Source organism: Monodelphis domestica, chromosome 1 (genome assembly GCF_027887165.1).
Source record: "Monodelphis domestica isolate mMonDom1 chromosome 1, mMonDom1.pri, whole genome shotgun sequence".
Classification (NCBI taxonomy): Eukaryota; Metazoa; Chordata; class Mammalia; order Didelphimorphia; family Didelphidae; genus Monodelphis; species Monodelphis domestica.
Window position 1 is genome coordinate 415,388,845 of NC_077227.1, and position 16,864 is coordinate 415,405,708.

Consider the following 16,864-nt stretch of genomic DNA (forward strand, 5'->3'; position numbering starts at 1 on the left):
CCCTATCTTATATGATTAGAGGAGAGGGTGGGAAGGGGAGGGAAGAAGAGGAGGTTGTAATTGTCAGCTTAGGTCCAGAGTCTGAGATACATTCAGTTCTCTCTAACACATCATTACAGTCGTCTGTCATGGTGATGCCTTCTGTGAGATTTATCCCAAGGCTTGCATTTTCCCCCGATTTCCTCATCCAATACCCCCCTCTCCTGCTCTACTCTGGTCTTTCTGAAGGCAGCCAGGTATAAGTGGGTTTATAACAAAGGGGGTGCTAAGAGGCAGGAGTCTCTGTGGAACCGGAAAAGCTCGGGCTGAGAGTAAGCTAACTCCTGGACTCAGTGTACACTGATTAAGATACACAGAATGAGCTGCCTCCCACAGGGCCAATTCAGTACTCGGAGCCGGTACAAATGGTCAGGCTCTCAGCCATGCCACAGCTCACAACGGTAGTTTTCTTTTTGCTTCTGTGGCTCCAGAAAATCAGGGCTCTGTTTGACCTGAGCATCTCAGCTGACTGAGTCCACCTCTTCCTATCCTCTTACCTCTAAACAACAGGAAAAAAGGATCTGCTATACACCTGCCCTTCCCAGTCTCTTTTTTAATCTACATTGTCTAACAACAACAAATACATTTATGTTGCTTCCACATCATTGAAAAAAACAACTACTGGGGACACAGCTACTTCTGGGTTGGAGAGACTCTCAAAAAAGATGTGGTAATCAGATTTGAGTGAGCAAAGTGGGAATTTTAAGAGGGAATTGGGGGCTGGGAAAGATTGGAGTCAGTCTGCTATACTGCCTGACAGCCCCAGTCTCTAGCTAGAGATACCCCAGGATGCTGCCAGCCATTATGAAATTCTCCTATAACAGTGAAAAGAAAAATGCAATTGACAATAAAGTGAAAAGCAAAGGAAAAAAAGATACTTTATAGTACTCCAATTGTATACTGATGTGTGCCTCATTCTGTGAATATGGAGTAGACTGTATACAAACCAGAAAGACATGGGTTCAAGTGATGACCCTGTCACTGGCCTCATGAATGTGGGCAAGCCACCTCCCACTCTAGACACCTCTCTAACATTCTAAGGTTGCAGAGAAGGTCCTGACCTTCATTGGTAAAGGGAGGTAATTCACCAAAAAGTTCTCTTTAATAATGAAATCTTAGATCTCTTCCCTTTCCTATCTATCAGAGAGATTGTAATAAAAGTAGAAGTCTGGCTGGATAGAGGAAATTTTGGCCCAATGAAAAAAAAGAAAGGGAAAAAAGCACTGTTTTTAATTTGGTAGCTGAATTTGAATCTTAACTCTGTTCCTTAACTACCTGTGTAATGTTGGAAAAGTGACCTCCTCTCTCTGAGTCTTAGTTTCCTTATTTTTACAATGAAAGAGATGGATTAGATTGTTTTTAAGGGTATTCCTGCTCTAAATCCAAAAATCAAAGAGTACTTGTCAATCTAAAGAGTTCATTTTCCTACCTGCAGCTCTCTCTGGACCTTTTAGGTCATAATTCCAAAATAGTCCTGGCCTATAACTAAAAACCTAGGATGAAACATTTTGTTTGTACTCACACAGGAGCCTGAGTTGTTCCCCCTTCTTCTACACACACACACACACACACACACACACACACACACACACACACACAAGACACTGTACACCCCCTCAGTTACATGCTTTACATGACAAAGGAAATTACTGAGAGATGTTAAGACAAAGTAAGGTTATTAAATTCTCTTTTCCCTTTTTTCTGAATCAAAGCTGGTGGTAAACAACTGAACTTCCCCTCCCCTGGCTGCTATTAACTACAGTAGGAAAAAAAGGCACATTAGGTGTACATGCTGGAATCAAAGTTAAATCCCAGCCAGAATTGGGGCTGCCTATGGGGAGGTGCTGAAGGGGGATGGAAGAATGAGGATGAAGCAGTGTGGAAGAAGAGAGAAAAGAAGTAACATGAAAAGATTGCCTTAGGAGACGGAAACTAGCTACCTTTTCTAGTCAAATGTTTTCCTATTTGATCACTTCTTACCCAATTTTCCTACCCTTCTTACCAGGGCAGCGAGGTGGTAAAGTGGATAGAACTCTAGGTTTGGAATCAGGAAGACTCACCTTCATGAGTTCAAATCCAGCTTCTGATATTCACTTAGCTGTATGACCCTGAGAAATCACTTAATCCCATTTGCCTCAGTTCCTCATCTGTAAAATGCACTAGAGAAAGAAATGGCAAACCACTCCACATCATCTCCAAGAAGACTTCAAATAGGATCACAAAAGAGTCATACATGACTGAAAATAACTGACTCCACCAATCTCAGATTCTCCAAGTAACAAAGAAAGGGTGAAGATTGAGAAAAATTAGAATAACCATCACATCAATGATAGTAACTGTAATTATAATTATAAAGAATATTGAAGTTGAAATGGAACTTAGAGATGATATAGGTTCAAATCCAGACCCCTATACCCATTATAATGTGGCCATGTGCAAGTCACAATTTTTATTTCCTCATATATAAAAAGGAGGTAACAGTCACTTACATTTCCTATTCTCCAGGGTCCAACAGTAACATAACAATAGAAGTATCATCATATCCAGATAAGGAAAACGAAATACAGAGTTGCAAGAGACTTGCCCAAAGACTCACATTAGTTATCATGTTAAATCATGGCAATTCTCAAAAAAATAATAGTTCACTGGACTTCCTCTTGGTCCCTTAATCATCTTCCTGGTAGGTACCATCAATTTCCCTGCTCCACTCCAAACCATCAACCCTATCCAAATTCACTTTCAAGGCCCAGCCAATTTAACTTTAATAAAAAAAAAAAAACCTTCTCAGACTACTTTAGGCCAATGATTTCTCCTCTGGACCAATGACATTTGGCTTGTTCCTCTGTCACTTAAATCATATCCAGTCTGGTACCTGGCATTTCTTACACTGTCCTAAAATTAAACTTAAGTACACATATACACACATATACACACTTGAAGAAGTGAAAGGATCTTTGATGGATTACCACATGGGTAGCCTCCCAATTCTTCAGTTATTTAACTTTCAACCCCTGTCTCCCCAACTATATGGTATGTTCCATAATCTCAGGGATTATGTCTTATTCAGAATTGTATCTTCCACAGAATCAAGCATATAAGAGATTCTTGATAAATCTTCATTATTATACTAATGGAATTTCAGTTCTCTGTTTTGGAAGCAGCTTTTCTCATTTAGGTCATCTATACTGGAAAACAAGGATATCAGGATCCCTCATCCCTTTCTGATTTGTTTTTATCATTCCCATCCAGGAAGGAAAGGCTCATTTATTTATCCAGGGAAGCTTGTGCCTGCCAAGGAAGGAAGAGATGCAGGTAGGGGCAATGTAAAAGGAAAAAGCACTTGTAATTCACCTCCATACCACTCAAGAGCTGGGTAAATTGTTGAGGACAGTAGGCAGAGGGTAAATGGGAGGAATAATAACTTGAGAAAAAAATGAAGGGAGGATTTCAGAGTCTAGCTTACAAAAGAGACGAGTTGTAGATCACAAATAACCACACTGAATGAGGAGGCATCCTCTCCTTTAAAAAAAAAAATCACCTTCTGGACCTAAGAGGACTTAATAACCACATGGTCAGTTGCATAGAGTAATGTTGGGTCACTAGAATAAATTAACAAAGCAAACTGTTTCTAAGGACCTAATGGTCACACCATCAGGCATTACTACCTCCTAGTGGCCCCAGACAACCGTCAGAGGCGTTGTACACCTCATTGCCAGCTCTCTTTGAACAATGCCCACAGACTTCATCAGACTGAGGTACACGCAGGCTTCAGATCTCGTCAGTGGTCAGAAGCAAGAAAAAAGGGAAATGTCCACTCCTCTTGGAGAAACATATGACGTGGAAATATTTCAGAGGTAGGAAAATGATAGGATGGTTAAGTAGGTGGAGACAAGTGGCTCTGGGACCATGAGGCCTAGGGAAGAAGAGATGTCAGGAATGCCAAATCTTCCCTTTCTAGCCAGTTGTAGGGCTCTTCACAAAGCTCACTGTGCACCCAGTGTTTACCCGCAAACAGTCTCAGACCAATACAAATAAAAGCCTCCGTTTCTCTGCATAGCTCCTGTCATCCATCCCCAGCCATCTGCTTGCTGCCGATGCTCGCCAAATTCCCCAGCGGGAAGCAGCACCACCACAGGTCCCTGGCACAGGGCAGAAGAAAGAATTGGGGAGGGCATACCCCAGAAACAGGCAAGTCTCCAGGAACGGATCACAGTAGAATAGAGGGGAGAATCATCTACAAGGTGGGTGGAGGGGGTAACCTCAAAGAATGGAGCTACCTTGTACATACAGCCTCCACAAAATTTCTGACAATCACCAGTCGCAAAACATTTATAAAGGCTCCTAGTGAGAACAGACCCTTAGAGGGTAGGGGGAGAAGTATTCTAGAGAGACAATTGCCCACAACAAAAAGTTGAGAAAATTAAGGATTTTTAGCATTCTATAGACATTTTGCCTTTAAGTATATTTCCAGATCCACCCATTTCCATACCATAATGTTATCTCTTCAGTCAATTGGAATCAGGGATTTTCTGTTAAAATCTTGCCCACATACTGAAATACAGAATATAGAACCCTTGTGCATTCTGGCATAGGGCTTCTTCCCAAGCAGGAGCTTTCTTACTGGAGTCTCTGAGGTTCTCATTCCCCTTTGCTCTAAGTAGATCACATCTTCTCTTGTAATTTTGCCATTTGGGTCTCTCATTCTTATGGGAGCAGGGACTTAGGAAACTTTAGCATGGCTGAATGATATAGCCTACTCTGTTAAAGGTAGAATACTGGGATGTTTCACATTCCCAGAGTCTTAAAGTCCTATAATTCAGTGGCCTGAAGCTTACCTCCTCAGGAGCAGAGCAGAGCCAGAAAAGAAAAGAGGGCAGTAGTGAGCCTAAGTAGAAGAACCCTGGCATCTTTGACAAGATTATTGAGCTTCAAGACTAGAACCAGCAGCTGTGTGTCTTAGATTTCCTGGGCTATTTGTGGCATAGAGCCAATCCTAGGATCCAAAGACCTAGTTGTGTGGGAGCACAAAGCTAAGCCACACTGGTGTACCCACTCTACTTCAATACCCTTTTATTCTTCTAGAGCAGAGAGGACCCAACAGAGGAAGGAGTATGCTTTTCTACATAGGAAAGATAACTGCCCTGGGAAGAACCCCAGAAGGAACCTGAAACTTGATGTTTCTGACATACCTCACCCTATATCCTTCTCTCAGGGAAGCCAAGAGCACTCAATTTACTATAGACTTGAGGGATAAGAGGAAAGAAAACAGGGCTGAGTGGAGCAGATCAGTGTCAAGTACCCATCTGCTGCCTTTTTACCAAAGAGAAAAAAGTCCAAGACTTTGGAAAGAGCAGGAGAAAGAGGAATTAAATTTATATACAGGTACTTTACTCCAGTTGTTTAGCATCTTGGAATCATAGCACTTTAGAATTGTAATGGACTTCAGTAATTAACTGGTCTAATCCTTTCATTTTACATTGTAAAATGAGACCCAGAGATTTGAAATGACTTACCCAAGGTCAAGGGTAGTAAGAGGAACTCTGTTTTGATATCATATGCTCTTACTTTAAATCCAGTTTTCCTCAGTCCTCTCAACATCTAAGTTATCTTTCTCAAGTGAGCAAGTCAAATGGTGATAGAATGGGAAGAAGAGTGTCCCTCTACCCTTTAACACACATTTCCTAAAAGGGAACATAGGTCAAAAGCTCCCATCTGCAGCCAGAATAAAATCACACAGGGTTTGCCTTGCCTCCCAGGGAGGACTGAGGAGAATTTGGGCAGACCAAGGGAGAAGTCCTTCAATAAATCACAGAATGCTGAGCTTGTTTTTTTCTTTGGGCAAAACCATTAACAAATCGTTCCCTGTGGTCCAAATGAGTGGAGGGATAGGGAAGGAAGACAACTAGAAAGAAGGTGGAAAAAAATTTTTTTTAAATGTCTAGATAATTAAGTTATCAGTTACAAGAGAGGAAAACCAGCCACTCTTCTGATAGCCCTGAAGGGAATGGTCCTTGGGGATTTGGCCAAACAGAGCAGACATCAGGCTGCCCCAGAACTTTCTGATTAAGTTCTGCCTTCACTATATTCTTTCAGCCCTGCATGTTATTATTTGCAGAAAAAGGGAGCTGTGCCCCAGGAAAGGAGTAGAGACTAGAAGAGAGGCTAGGAGCAGACTAGAAACGGGGGTCCTAATGCCACTGACCAGACATTGGTACTGCATTGTGTCAGCAATGACCTGGATGGAGACAGACCTTACACTCGCATTCTATCCTCTTCCTCACCAGAATTCCAGGAAAAAGCCCTTTCGAACAACAGGGTCAACCTTATATGGCCACATTCAGAGAGTAATCAGACAATAATTTAGGCAATAACATTTTCCCTTAAGGGTTTGCCCACTCTGCCAAATCCCTGGATCAGGACGTACAGTTACTGAAGAGGGGTAGGAGGAAAGAAGAGGTCAGGTTCTCCGGTACAGGGGTTGTCCTTCCTCCTCCAATTTCCAATATCTCCCTCAATACACACACACTTAACTCGTGTCTCCTAAACTCTTTTTTCTGCACGACAGCGCCCCAGAGGGGGGAAGGTAGGGGGAGAGCCTTCTTTCCTTGCCCTCTCTGCCCAGGAGTCTGCCCTGAAAAGCACTCTACTCTCTTTGGATCCCCTCTGCTCCAAAACTAGGTGTCCAATCCCTGATCCCAAGCACTAAGGTACCCTCGGTAGGAAATCTGGATTCACTAACTCTCATCCCAATCCTCAAAGGGAACAAAATCCCAAATCTACAAGCTGTCATCTCTACTCCCCCCCCCCCCATCCCCCGGCACCTTGCTACCAGCTGCTCCCACTCCCAGTGCACACTCGAACCACCTGTGCGCTGGTCCCCTGACAGAGTTGATGGTGGTGGAGGGGTGTCCCTTCCTACCATCTACCTCTGATAACAACCCCCACCTCACCCTCAAACCAACTCTCCCCCTATCTCTCCAGTCTCCTCAGGACAGTCTTCAGATCCAAGGCAAGGACCTCACTCCCCACGCCCCCTGGGGCCCTGGGAGAACTCTTCGGGCCCCACGCCAGAAATGCACGCGTGTTAATCAGCGGTTCGCTCGCGAGCGGATGTTTAGGGCCCTAAAGATTGTCTGAGCTCCAAAATATGATGCCCAGTGGAGACACATCCCAGAGAGACAGTCCGGTTAGTGAAAGGAAGACAGACAGCTCCGGACTCCTGCCTCTAGATCCCACCGTACTAAGCTTCCCACTGCTCCCCGGTACCGCCTCTTACCCAGAGTGAAGAACGGCAGCTCCGTGTTGTCCAGGTCGTCCAGCACTGCTATGCGCCCGGGCAGCTCATTGCGCACAAAGAGCAGAAGCCGGGACTCTACGGGGCTGCCCGGGCCGCCGGAGCCAGAGCCTCCGGAGCCCAAAGAGCCGGCCGCCGCAGCGGCGGCGGCGGCGGCGGCGGCGGCGGTGGCGGCTCCTGCTCCGGCCCCGGCCCGGCCGCCGCTCCAGCTAATGTCGCTCTCCCGCAGCACTGGCAGCGTGGACACAGTGACCGTCTTCAGCCGGCACGAGCTGTCGGGTTCCCGGGAGGCAGAGGAGCCGGGCCCGCTGGCCAGCAGCAAGAGGAGCGGGAGCAGCGGGGCGGGAGCGGAGGGAGGCGGCGGCAGCAGAGACTGGCGGCCGGAGCCCGAGCCTAGGCGGAGCCGGAGCCGCAGCTGCCACCGGAGCCCGAGCCCGGGGCTGCTCGGGTCGGCCATGCCTGAGGGGGCCGCGGAGCTGCAACCCGGGAGGGCGCACTGAGAGGCGGGTACGGGGGGCGCTGGTGGCGGAGACGGAGACTGGAGGAGAACAAGGACGCTGGAAGGGAAGGAGCGGAGTGAGTCGCTTTCCAGCAGCCCCCAGCTCTGGGGCTCCGCCTCCCGATCGGCCCTGGACCGCCCCCCCGCACCGCCTCCCCAGCCCCGCCGCCCCCACCACGGCTCAGCTCGGGACCCACTCCGCTTTACCCCCAGCCCCGTGCCACCCCCTCCCCATTCACCTTCTCAGCTCGCCGCAGTGACCATCTATCGCCTGAGATCGGAAGTGTCCGAGTCCCCGAGATCCTTGCACCCCAATTTAATCCTGCCCTTCACCCCAGCATTGCCCCGGATTCACCGGGACCTTCTCTACCCCCTCCTTCCTCCAACTCCTAGGGACTTCAAGTGACCCCTCCCTCAATCTATCTGTCCTCCCTTCCCCACCATCTTCCCCTTCCTCTTCTATCCCCAATATTGAACTGCTTCTCACCTTCACCCCCTCCCCCCTTCAGTAACCATCTTTCCCTCTTCTCTCCCCTTAAAGTCCAGTCATCTTGTGCTTTCACCTCTCTCCACCTGCCCCACCCCAGGCTAATAGTGGCAGTCTCTGCTATGGCCTCACCCCCGCCCCCCACTCTTCGACCATCCCTCAAGAAAGGGAGGGGTTGTCCCCCATTTCCCTAAGTAGCCAGGACATAACTTTGTCTTTACTCAGGTACACCCTTGCCCTAGTTCCTTTGAATGCTTAGAGTCCCTCCCCCACTCAAGTTCTTGGGGATAAACCCCTCCTTTGACCTACCTCTTCTCTCCTCCAACATTTAGTTCTCTTTATTAGCTCTGAATACTATAGGTTGCAAATACTTCAATTCCGAACCTTAAAGCTGCCTCACTATCACACGTTCCCGCCCCACCATCACCACCGTTGCCCCCCACATTGTTAAGCCTCTGGGGTTTAAAGCTGACCAAGTCTGACCAAGAAGCCCTTCTCCACTCCAGGCTCTCAGCAGTACCCCTGTCGTCCCTCCCTTCTGGTTTTCCACGAGCTTTTTAACGTTAGATGACTGCTCCTGGGCTGCTCAGAGCTCAGCACTTGTCAGTTTCTACTCTGGGCGTGAAATTCCTGAAAAGGGTGTGAGGCAGACACAAGCAGGTCTGTCTGGCCCCTCTCTCGACTTCCCCTTAACCCTTCCCCACTCTAGAACCCTTAGCTGAGAAGCCTTTGACTGCTCCATCTTTTAACCTAAGCCTCCTCTGAACTGTTTGAAGTTCGACTACAACATCTCAGTCCCTTAATTCCCCTCAATACTTTGGCATTCCAGAAGGGTTCCATACTATGCCACACATAGGCAATCTCTCTGTCTATCTCTGTGTCTCTGTCTCTGTGTCTGTGTCTGTGCCTCTCTCTTTTTATACTCTCACACACTCACTTTTGCTCTGACATTTCTTTTCTATTGAAACTTTCAGCTCACCACTTATACATCTTTTGTTTGTTCTCCAAACTTCTTTCCAACCTCTATTTCCTTGATCTTTTCCTTTCCTTTATTCATTCTTTCATCTCTTCAACCATTTTTTCCTTCTTCATCTAAACTTTAATCTTAAAATACCTTCTTCCTACAATTTGCTGTCCATATTTCTACATCTCTTCGATCTATAATTTAGGATCATGGAGATTATAAGATTTTTAGAGCCAGGAAAGATCTTAAAGAACATTTTCTCCCTATTTCTTGATTATTTTCTCTTCTTCCTTCTTATTCTCTCTCTAATCTTTCACATGATTATTAACCTTTGTTGGGCTCTTTTCCACTTTAATTTAAATGATGTTTTTAATATCTCTAATTGAAGGTATTATTCAGTCGTTTTAGTCACATCTGTCTCTTTGGGCTTCCATTTGGGGTTTTCTTGGCAAAGATACTGGAATGGTTTGCCATTTCCTTCTCTAGCTCATTTTACAGATTAGGTACTAAAGCAAACAGGGTTAAGGGACTTGCCCATGTTCACACAGCTGCTAAATGTCTGAGGCCAGATTTGAACTCAGAAAGATAAGTTCCTCACTCCAGGGCTGGCACTCTATCCACTGTGCCACCTAGCTGAGGTCATATAGAATCATAGATTTAAGTATAAAAAGATTCTTAGGGATTATCCAGTCCAATCTCTTAATTTCACAGATGGAAAAATTGAGGACTAGAGAGATTATATAATTTGCTCAAGATCATATGTTAGGATACCATTCCCTTTCTGGTTTTCAGTTAGCTGTTTCTTTGGGACAATATAAACTTCCGTAATTACAGTTGAGTGCATTCCAAGATTGGATACATAGGTTAGACTATTAAATTCTCTTCTGTTTCGTATTCCAGACATCATTTTCATTTCTCTTGGCCTCAGTCTTCTCATCTGTATGATGAGAATTTTAAGCAACTTGACCTCTTCTTCCATCACTTACAGTTCTATAGGTATAATTCTACCATTCACTTGCTCATCTCTGGTCCTTCCCCATTGGTAATATGAGGGGATTGGATTAGATAATGCCCAAGATTACTTCTAATTAACTAATTAATTATATATAGTAAGAAGTTTATGTAGATAGGCATATATATATATATATATATATATATATAGAGAGAGAGAGAGAGAGAGAGTGAAAGAGAAAGAGACAGAACAGAGAGAGGGAGAGATAGAGAGAGAGAAAGAGAAACAGAGAGAGAAAGTTATATAACTATATAACTATGATTCTAAGATTTTCTCTTGCCACTCTTTGGCTTACTTGAGTCCATTCATCTCTCCCAAATATTTCACCCCTGCCTCTCTCAGCCTCTTCTTTATACATTGACAATACTCCAGTATTCTGTGCAACTAGCCTCTCTGAGTTTCTGTACCCCATTCTTCTGATATGCTGACACAGTCCATTTATAGATGTGCTCTCCCAGAAAAGGCTTGGTTTATGTAATTCAGAGAAGGCAGAGCCCGGGGAAGGCCTTCAAAGACTGAGAGAACATAGATATCTTGCCTCTGGCCAAGGGTTTATATCCACAAAGGACACAAGAGCCCTTCACCAGCTGTCCTCCCCATAAAATATTAGATTAATAGGATATTAAAGATGAAAGTAAACTCAATGATTATTTCAATCTTCTGATTTTGGAAATTAGGAATTGGAGGTCTAGAGAGATTAAGTGATTTGTTCAAAGCTACATAAAGAGGAGAAAGTAGAATCTAGTTCTAACTCAAGTCTTCTGCTTCCAGGTGAAGGATATTGTGCTTTATTTTCCCATTATTTTCCAGACCACTTCTGGACTGTCTCTTTGATCAGGTTTCTTTCAGGTTCATAAGTCTCATATGACCTCTTCCCATTCCTCCTCACTATATTGTCATATCTCACCTAGTGATGCTTCTAAGTGTTGAATTAATGTATTCTCCTCCTGGGCCCCTGCAACCTATATGAAATTCCTTTTCATTCTTTCTCCCTTCTCTATCTTTCTAAGCAAAGGCCTCCTATTTTTGCTTTGTCTTTCATATCTGAGATACAATGTATATGTATCTACATATCTACATATTCTTTATTTTTAAAAATTCCTTCAATAAAGACTGCCTGAAATGTTTTCTCTGATTCAAGTTTTTCTCTTTACCACCTCTTCCTCATCTCTTTGGATGTTACCTCAAACACAAATAAACTGCTGTTAGGAAGAGAGCAACCTATTTCTATCTCCATCTAGATGCAAACTAAACAAATGATTTTTTTTCCTCTTTCTCCAATTATTGGTGCCTTTTTAAATCACAAGATCTTTCTTTCAAAATTGTTGCCATCCCTCTGGATTTTTTATGCTATTTATCATCCATTCAAATTTCTTAACCAAAGTTTTAATAAAATATGACTAGGCTACCCTCATTTCTCCTTGATTTTTGTTTCTCCTTTTCTCTATACTCCAGAATAATTTACCAGGAAAGGAGTCAGACTTGGAGTCAAAAGATTTCATTTCAAATCCAATTTAAAAACTATCTCAGGACCCAGGGATGGTAACATCTCCTGACCTCAGTTTCCTAATGTGTAAAAGGAAAAGGGAACAAAATTTTATTAAGCATCTATTATCAGGCACTCTGCTAAACTTTACAAATATCTCATTTTATAATCAGATTTTTGAAGTAGGTGCTATTTTAAACACATTTTTACAGTTAAGGAGATTGAGGTCAACAGAAGTTAAGCAAATAACCCCGGGAGTCAATGCTAGTAATATTTAAAGTTGAATTGTAACTCCAGTCTTCCTGATTCTAGGCCCAGCTTCTATATGCCACCTAGCTGACAATCATTCCACTACCTATCTCCTAGGGATACTCTGGGAAAAACCCATTTTAAACTTTAAAGTGATATTTAAAAGTGTTGTTGCTGTCACTTTCTATGTTCACTTTTCTCTCCTTGGTGGTACCCTTTACTACCTCTCTCACCTTTACCTTTATACTTTTTAATGTCTACCTAGGCACAATAAATCCCGTGGTTTTACCCAGGCAATCTAGTCACAGTGTTAACCAAAAGTATTAAATTCTACATTTAAATCTTTATGGATCATTTTCTTATTTTCCCTTATATCCAAAACTCTCCTTTACCCAACTTTTAGGGTTTACATTTAATTCTCTTCTTCTTTGGTTGGTTAATTGTAAAGGCTTAGAAATTTAGAGTTGCAGGAGGCTATTGAATATATTTCTTAGCCTCTTTGTTTTGTAGATGAGGAAACTAAGGAAGGGAAGTTTTACTCAGATATACGTTGAAGAAGTAAGGCCTGTAACCAAATTTCTTGATGCTTATTCAGTTCACAGCTTTTTGCTCCATAGAATATTCTTCATACATTAAATCATTTGGAAAGTATACACTAGTTCTGGAGTCAAAGGATCTAGGTTCAGATCCTGTCTATGGCCTGTGATTATTGCCTGTGTGACCTTGAGCAAGACTTAAAATCATAAGGACCTAATTTTAAATCTCACTTCTGCCACTTCATTGCTGTATGACCCCTAGGCATGTCACATACACTTCCTGGGCCTTAGTTTTCTCATCTATAAACTGGGAGTTAGATAGACTCTTTGACCTCTAACTGTTCTTTTTGCTCTAAATCTGATTCTCTGATCTCTGGATCTCAGTTTTCTCATCTGTGAAATTAGGGACTAGTTGACCTCTGAGGTCCTTTTCAGCTTTAAATCCATGATTTCATGAATTTCTATAACCATGGAAGCCACAAGAGCCCCTACTTATGCAAAATGAAAAAAGCCTTTAGAATATAAATTGTTAAAAAAGGAAGAAACCTTAAAAAGTACTAGTAGAATTAGAAAGGATAACATTTTAATGATGAGTTCTTTGTAACTCACTCATTCCCCCTTCATTTGTACTTTCCTCCTCTCCCTTTTCTCTGCAGTCCTGTTTTGTTTCATTCAGTTGCAACTTTTGCCACTGTTTTTAAGTATCCTTTTGTGAGGAAGGAAAGAATATTTTAATCATTGGTGTCTTTCTTCATTCCCACTTGCATCTGTTTGACTGATTTCTGTTTCAATTCAGTACTTCACCTGACTCTTTCTCTTAGAAATTCTCAAATTTATTATCTTTCTTTTTCAGTCCATGCCTTTCACTACCTCCCACTTTCCCTTACCCTATCCTTTAAATCAACCCCTTCTTTCTCTGTGATTTACTGATGTCATTTCATAGCCTTCTTTCACCATCTAGCCAAAATCCCTACAATACTTCTTTAAAGTCTTTCTCTCTTTCTTCATTCATCCTTTTGCATTTTCTCCGATGGATTCACTCATCTTTAATTCATTCCCATCACTCAATTGCTCCCTTCCAAATCTCTGCACCTTTTGCCTACATAATCCTTGAACCTATTTTTGTTCCTTTCAACCTCAGTTAGTCTATTCATACTTCATCATTAACACATATTTATGTGTTGTATTTCTTTAGTGCATCTTATCATTTGCCTTGTAAAAATCATTGTTTTCTGGACTGTCTTTTTTATTTTAACTCATTCTCTAACCCTTTTTTCTCCAGAATCTTTTCTGTGCCCAGTTGTGCTACTATGAGGGATCAATCCCCTCCATACTTACCTCAGTTGAAATGCTATAGTTCTGACCCCTTGGAATAGAAATTAGAAACAATAAGAGTGCTTCCTTTCTTATTATATAATACAGCTTGAACATATAATATTTTAATGTTCTGTGTTCCAAGACCCCTTCCATCTCTAACATTCTATGTTCCAAGGATCTTTCCAGGTCTTCCAATGTTCTAAATGCCCTTAAGTTGACACCATATTTTAGGACATTAACATAGCTATTCTGTTATATTTTTAGTTATATTGTAATACACAAGTTTGACAGAATGGAAACTTTATAGGTTTTCATTTTTCTCCTCTAGCCCTAACTGAAACATTATTTCCAAGACCCTCAGGGCCAGTGATTAGATTTATCCATCTCTACTTGAGGACTCCAAAGATGAGCTCTAGACCACCAACCTAATTGAAGCCTCTAAGCTTAAACAAAGGATATAAGAGTCCTCAGGAGGAATCTAAGACTTCAATCAAATAAGACCATTTTATATATTTCCTACTTTAGTTCAATCCTCTAAGCTTGAGGGGCAGCCTTGTATAGCAGTGAGAGTACTGAGTTTGAAATTAAGAGACTTCAGTTCATATGCTTTTATACTGACTATGTTATGTTCCTTCATCCTCTCTGAGCCTTGATATCCTTAGATATAAGATGGTAAAAATATTTGCACTTCCTCCATCAAAGGACTCTCTAGGAGGAGAAATTTTTTTAAACCTCAAAGAACGACATAATTGTAAACTATTATTATGAAAGGCAGCCTGACATAGTAGAAAGAGCTAGAGTTGGAGCCAGAACACAGTTTCATTTTTGGTTCTGATATTTACCAGTGATGTAACCTTAAGCAAGTATCTTCACCATTTAACCTCATCGAAAAACCAGGATAATAAATATTTACCTACATCACGTCATTGTTGTGTGGAAAGCACATCATAAGCCTTAGAGACTTAGAGCAATGGGAGCTGTGATGATTAGGAATATTATAAATAATGAGAAGAAATCCACTTCATGGAGACCAGTGGCACAGCTTGATTGCAGGTTGATTCTTCACTGAGTTTTGGTCCACATAGGGAAAGTGGAAACTGCAATGAAGAGGAAATGAGAATCAAAAGCAGAACTTGATGGCTCTTGCCCCAGTCTGTTGTCACTATCTCCGTACTTAAAGACTTCTGTATGTTAGGTGATATTAGGTTAGGTTAGGTTAGGTTAGAGTTAGGTCAGGAAATATATTGAAAGCAAGAGGTTTTTGTCAGGCATGATTTAACCAACCCAAGGGAAAACCAAAGGTTTAGAGGAGACACATCAGGATGAGGGTACAAAGAAAGAGAGAGCCTCAAAAAAGGAAAGGCTACAACCAGAGAACTCACATCTTAGGGATGATGGATTATAACTCTGCCATGAACATGAAGAAACCTCATAAGAGTATCAAATTATAGCTGCCAGAGATATTGGAGATCATCTAATCTAGCCTCCTCATTTTTAAGATAGGGAAATCCAGGTCTGTTGAGGTTAAATGACTTATTCAAGGTCACACGTAGTTAGTGGAAGAGCCTGAAATAAAACCTCCAATTCCAAATCTTGTATTGTCACCACTGATTCAAAGTTTTTCTCAACATGAAGGTTCCTGTGGTTAGGCTGCTCCTTGGTCCTGACATACCCTGTTTTAGCGTAGATTCTTGGTCACTTCTATTCAGCAAGAGTTTCTTGATTGTTGTATTGTTGATTAAGTGATCAATTGTTTCCCCCTTAAGGAAGCATATCACATACTCCCTAAACACAGACAGACAGACAGACAGACACACACACACACACACACACACACACACATGCCCCTATATGTACACCAGGGCTAAAAGCTATCACTTGTCAAATCAGGTCCCTACATCTCCCACACAGTGGAAAGTAGGCTGACCCTACACCTACACTAGAACCACCCACTAGAACAGTCTGCTCTCCAGGTCAGAAATAAAAGAGGCCAGGATTGAGGGTGTTATGCAGAGGGGCAGCAGTCCTGATTAGAGCTGATTGATTGCTTCCCTAGCTCTTTTTTCTTCATAATGAGTGAGTGACTAGCTGCAAATAAGACATGGGCCTTTCTTACATGGAAGATTGCTCAGATAGAGAGTTCTAGAAAACAGGGCAGGGTGCAAGGAAGGAGGAGGGGGTATATCTAGAACCGAAAAGCTGGGACTAGAAAACTAGGAAGATTATCTAGACTACCACAATTCCTTACCTTTCCCAAGGCAGTGTAAATATCTCCCAGGTCACTGCTGATTTGCATTAGCCATCTGTTTCTTTTATACCTGCAATAGGCCATTTCTGAAATCACAGCTTGGAGAGTCAGAATTTCTTCCCATAAACTCTGTTGTTGGAGCCATTTTAGCCTTTGGGGGCCACAGGTAGACTGAGCTTAGCTAGCAGCAGATAGACTGCCCCTTTGCCATGTCACAGAGTCTGCAGAACTATATATAACCCTGCCACTGCCCCAACAGCTGTCCAGCAGCTGGTATTCTGGTAGAAGGAGGAAAAGGTTACAGCTCAAGGTGACAGGAAGGGTGAGGAGGTAGAAGAGACAGAGGAGGGTGATCTACTGCAGTCATGATATTGAACCTCCAGTTCTTGATTCATAGTGAGATTCAATGACAAAAAAATAATACTTTGTAAAAAGTTGAAACTCTGGTATTTATCACTTCAGTCTCCTGGCAGTTTATTCTCAGTGACATCAAAGAAGATTTTTCAGGAGTTGATGCATTGTCTAAAATCTACTTCTCCAATGTTCCCTATTATTACAGATGTACACATACACATTTACATAAACATCTATACAAATATACTAGTATAATTGTATGTATTATTTTATATATATGTGTAAAGCATGTTTAATGAAACCTCAGTCTTTGATTCCTATAAGTTATTCCTTAATTAATTATTGTTTCATAAACTCTTATACACAAGAACCTCTTAAT

At 42.3% G+C, this 16,864-nt stretch overlaps 1 protein-coding gene across 3 annotated transcripts in view; it reads right to left on the reverse strand.

Annotated features, from left to right (window-relative positions):
• The window catches only part of ASTN2 (astrotactin 2), a 1,150,327-nt gene extending 1,142,119 nt beyond the window's left edge, over positions 1 to 8,208 (reverse strand). Inside the window, exons 1-2 of one of the 3 annotated variants that reach the window (XM_007474538.3) lie at positions 8,072 to 8,208; positions 7,316 to 7,890 (exon numbers count right to left, since the gene is read on the reverse strand). In XM_007474538.3, coding sequence (XP_007474600.2) covers positions 7,316 to 7,790 — 475 coding nt within the window. In that variant the 5' untranslated portion in view covers positions 7,791 to 7,890; positions 8,072 to 8,208. Of the gene's footprint in view, positions 1 to 7,315; positions 7,949 to 8,071 lie in introns of those variants that run through there. The other 2 variants (XM_007474537.3, XM_007474539.3) reach the window with 2 other exon arrangements.
• Between the last annotated feature and the right edge of the window lie 8,656 nt (positions 8,209 to 16,864).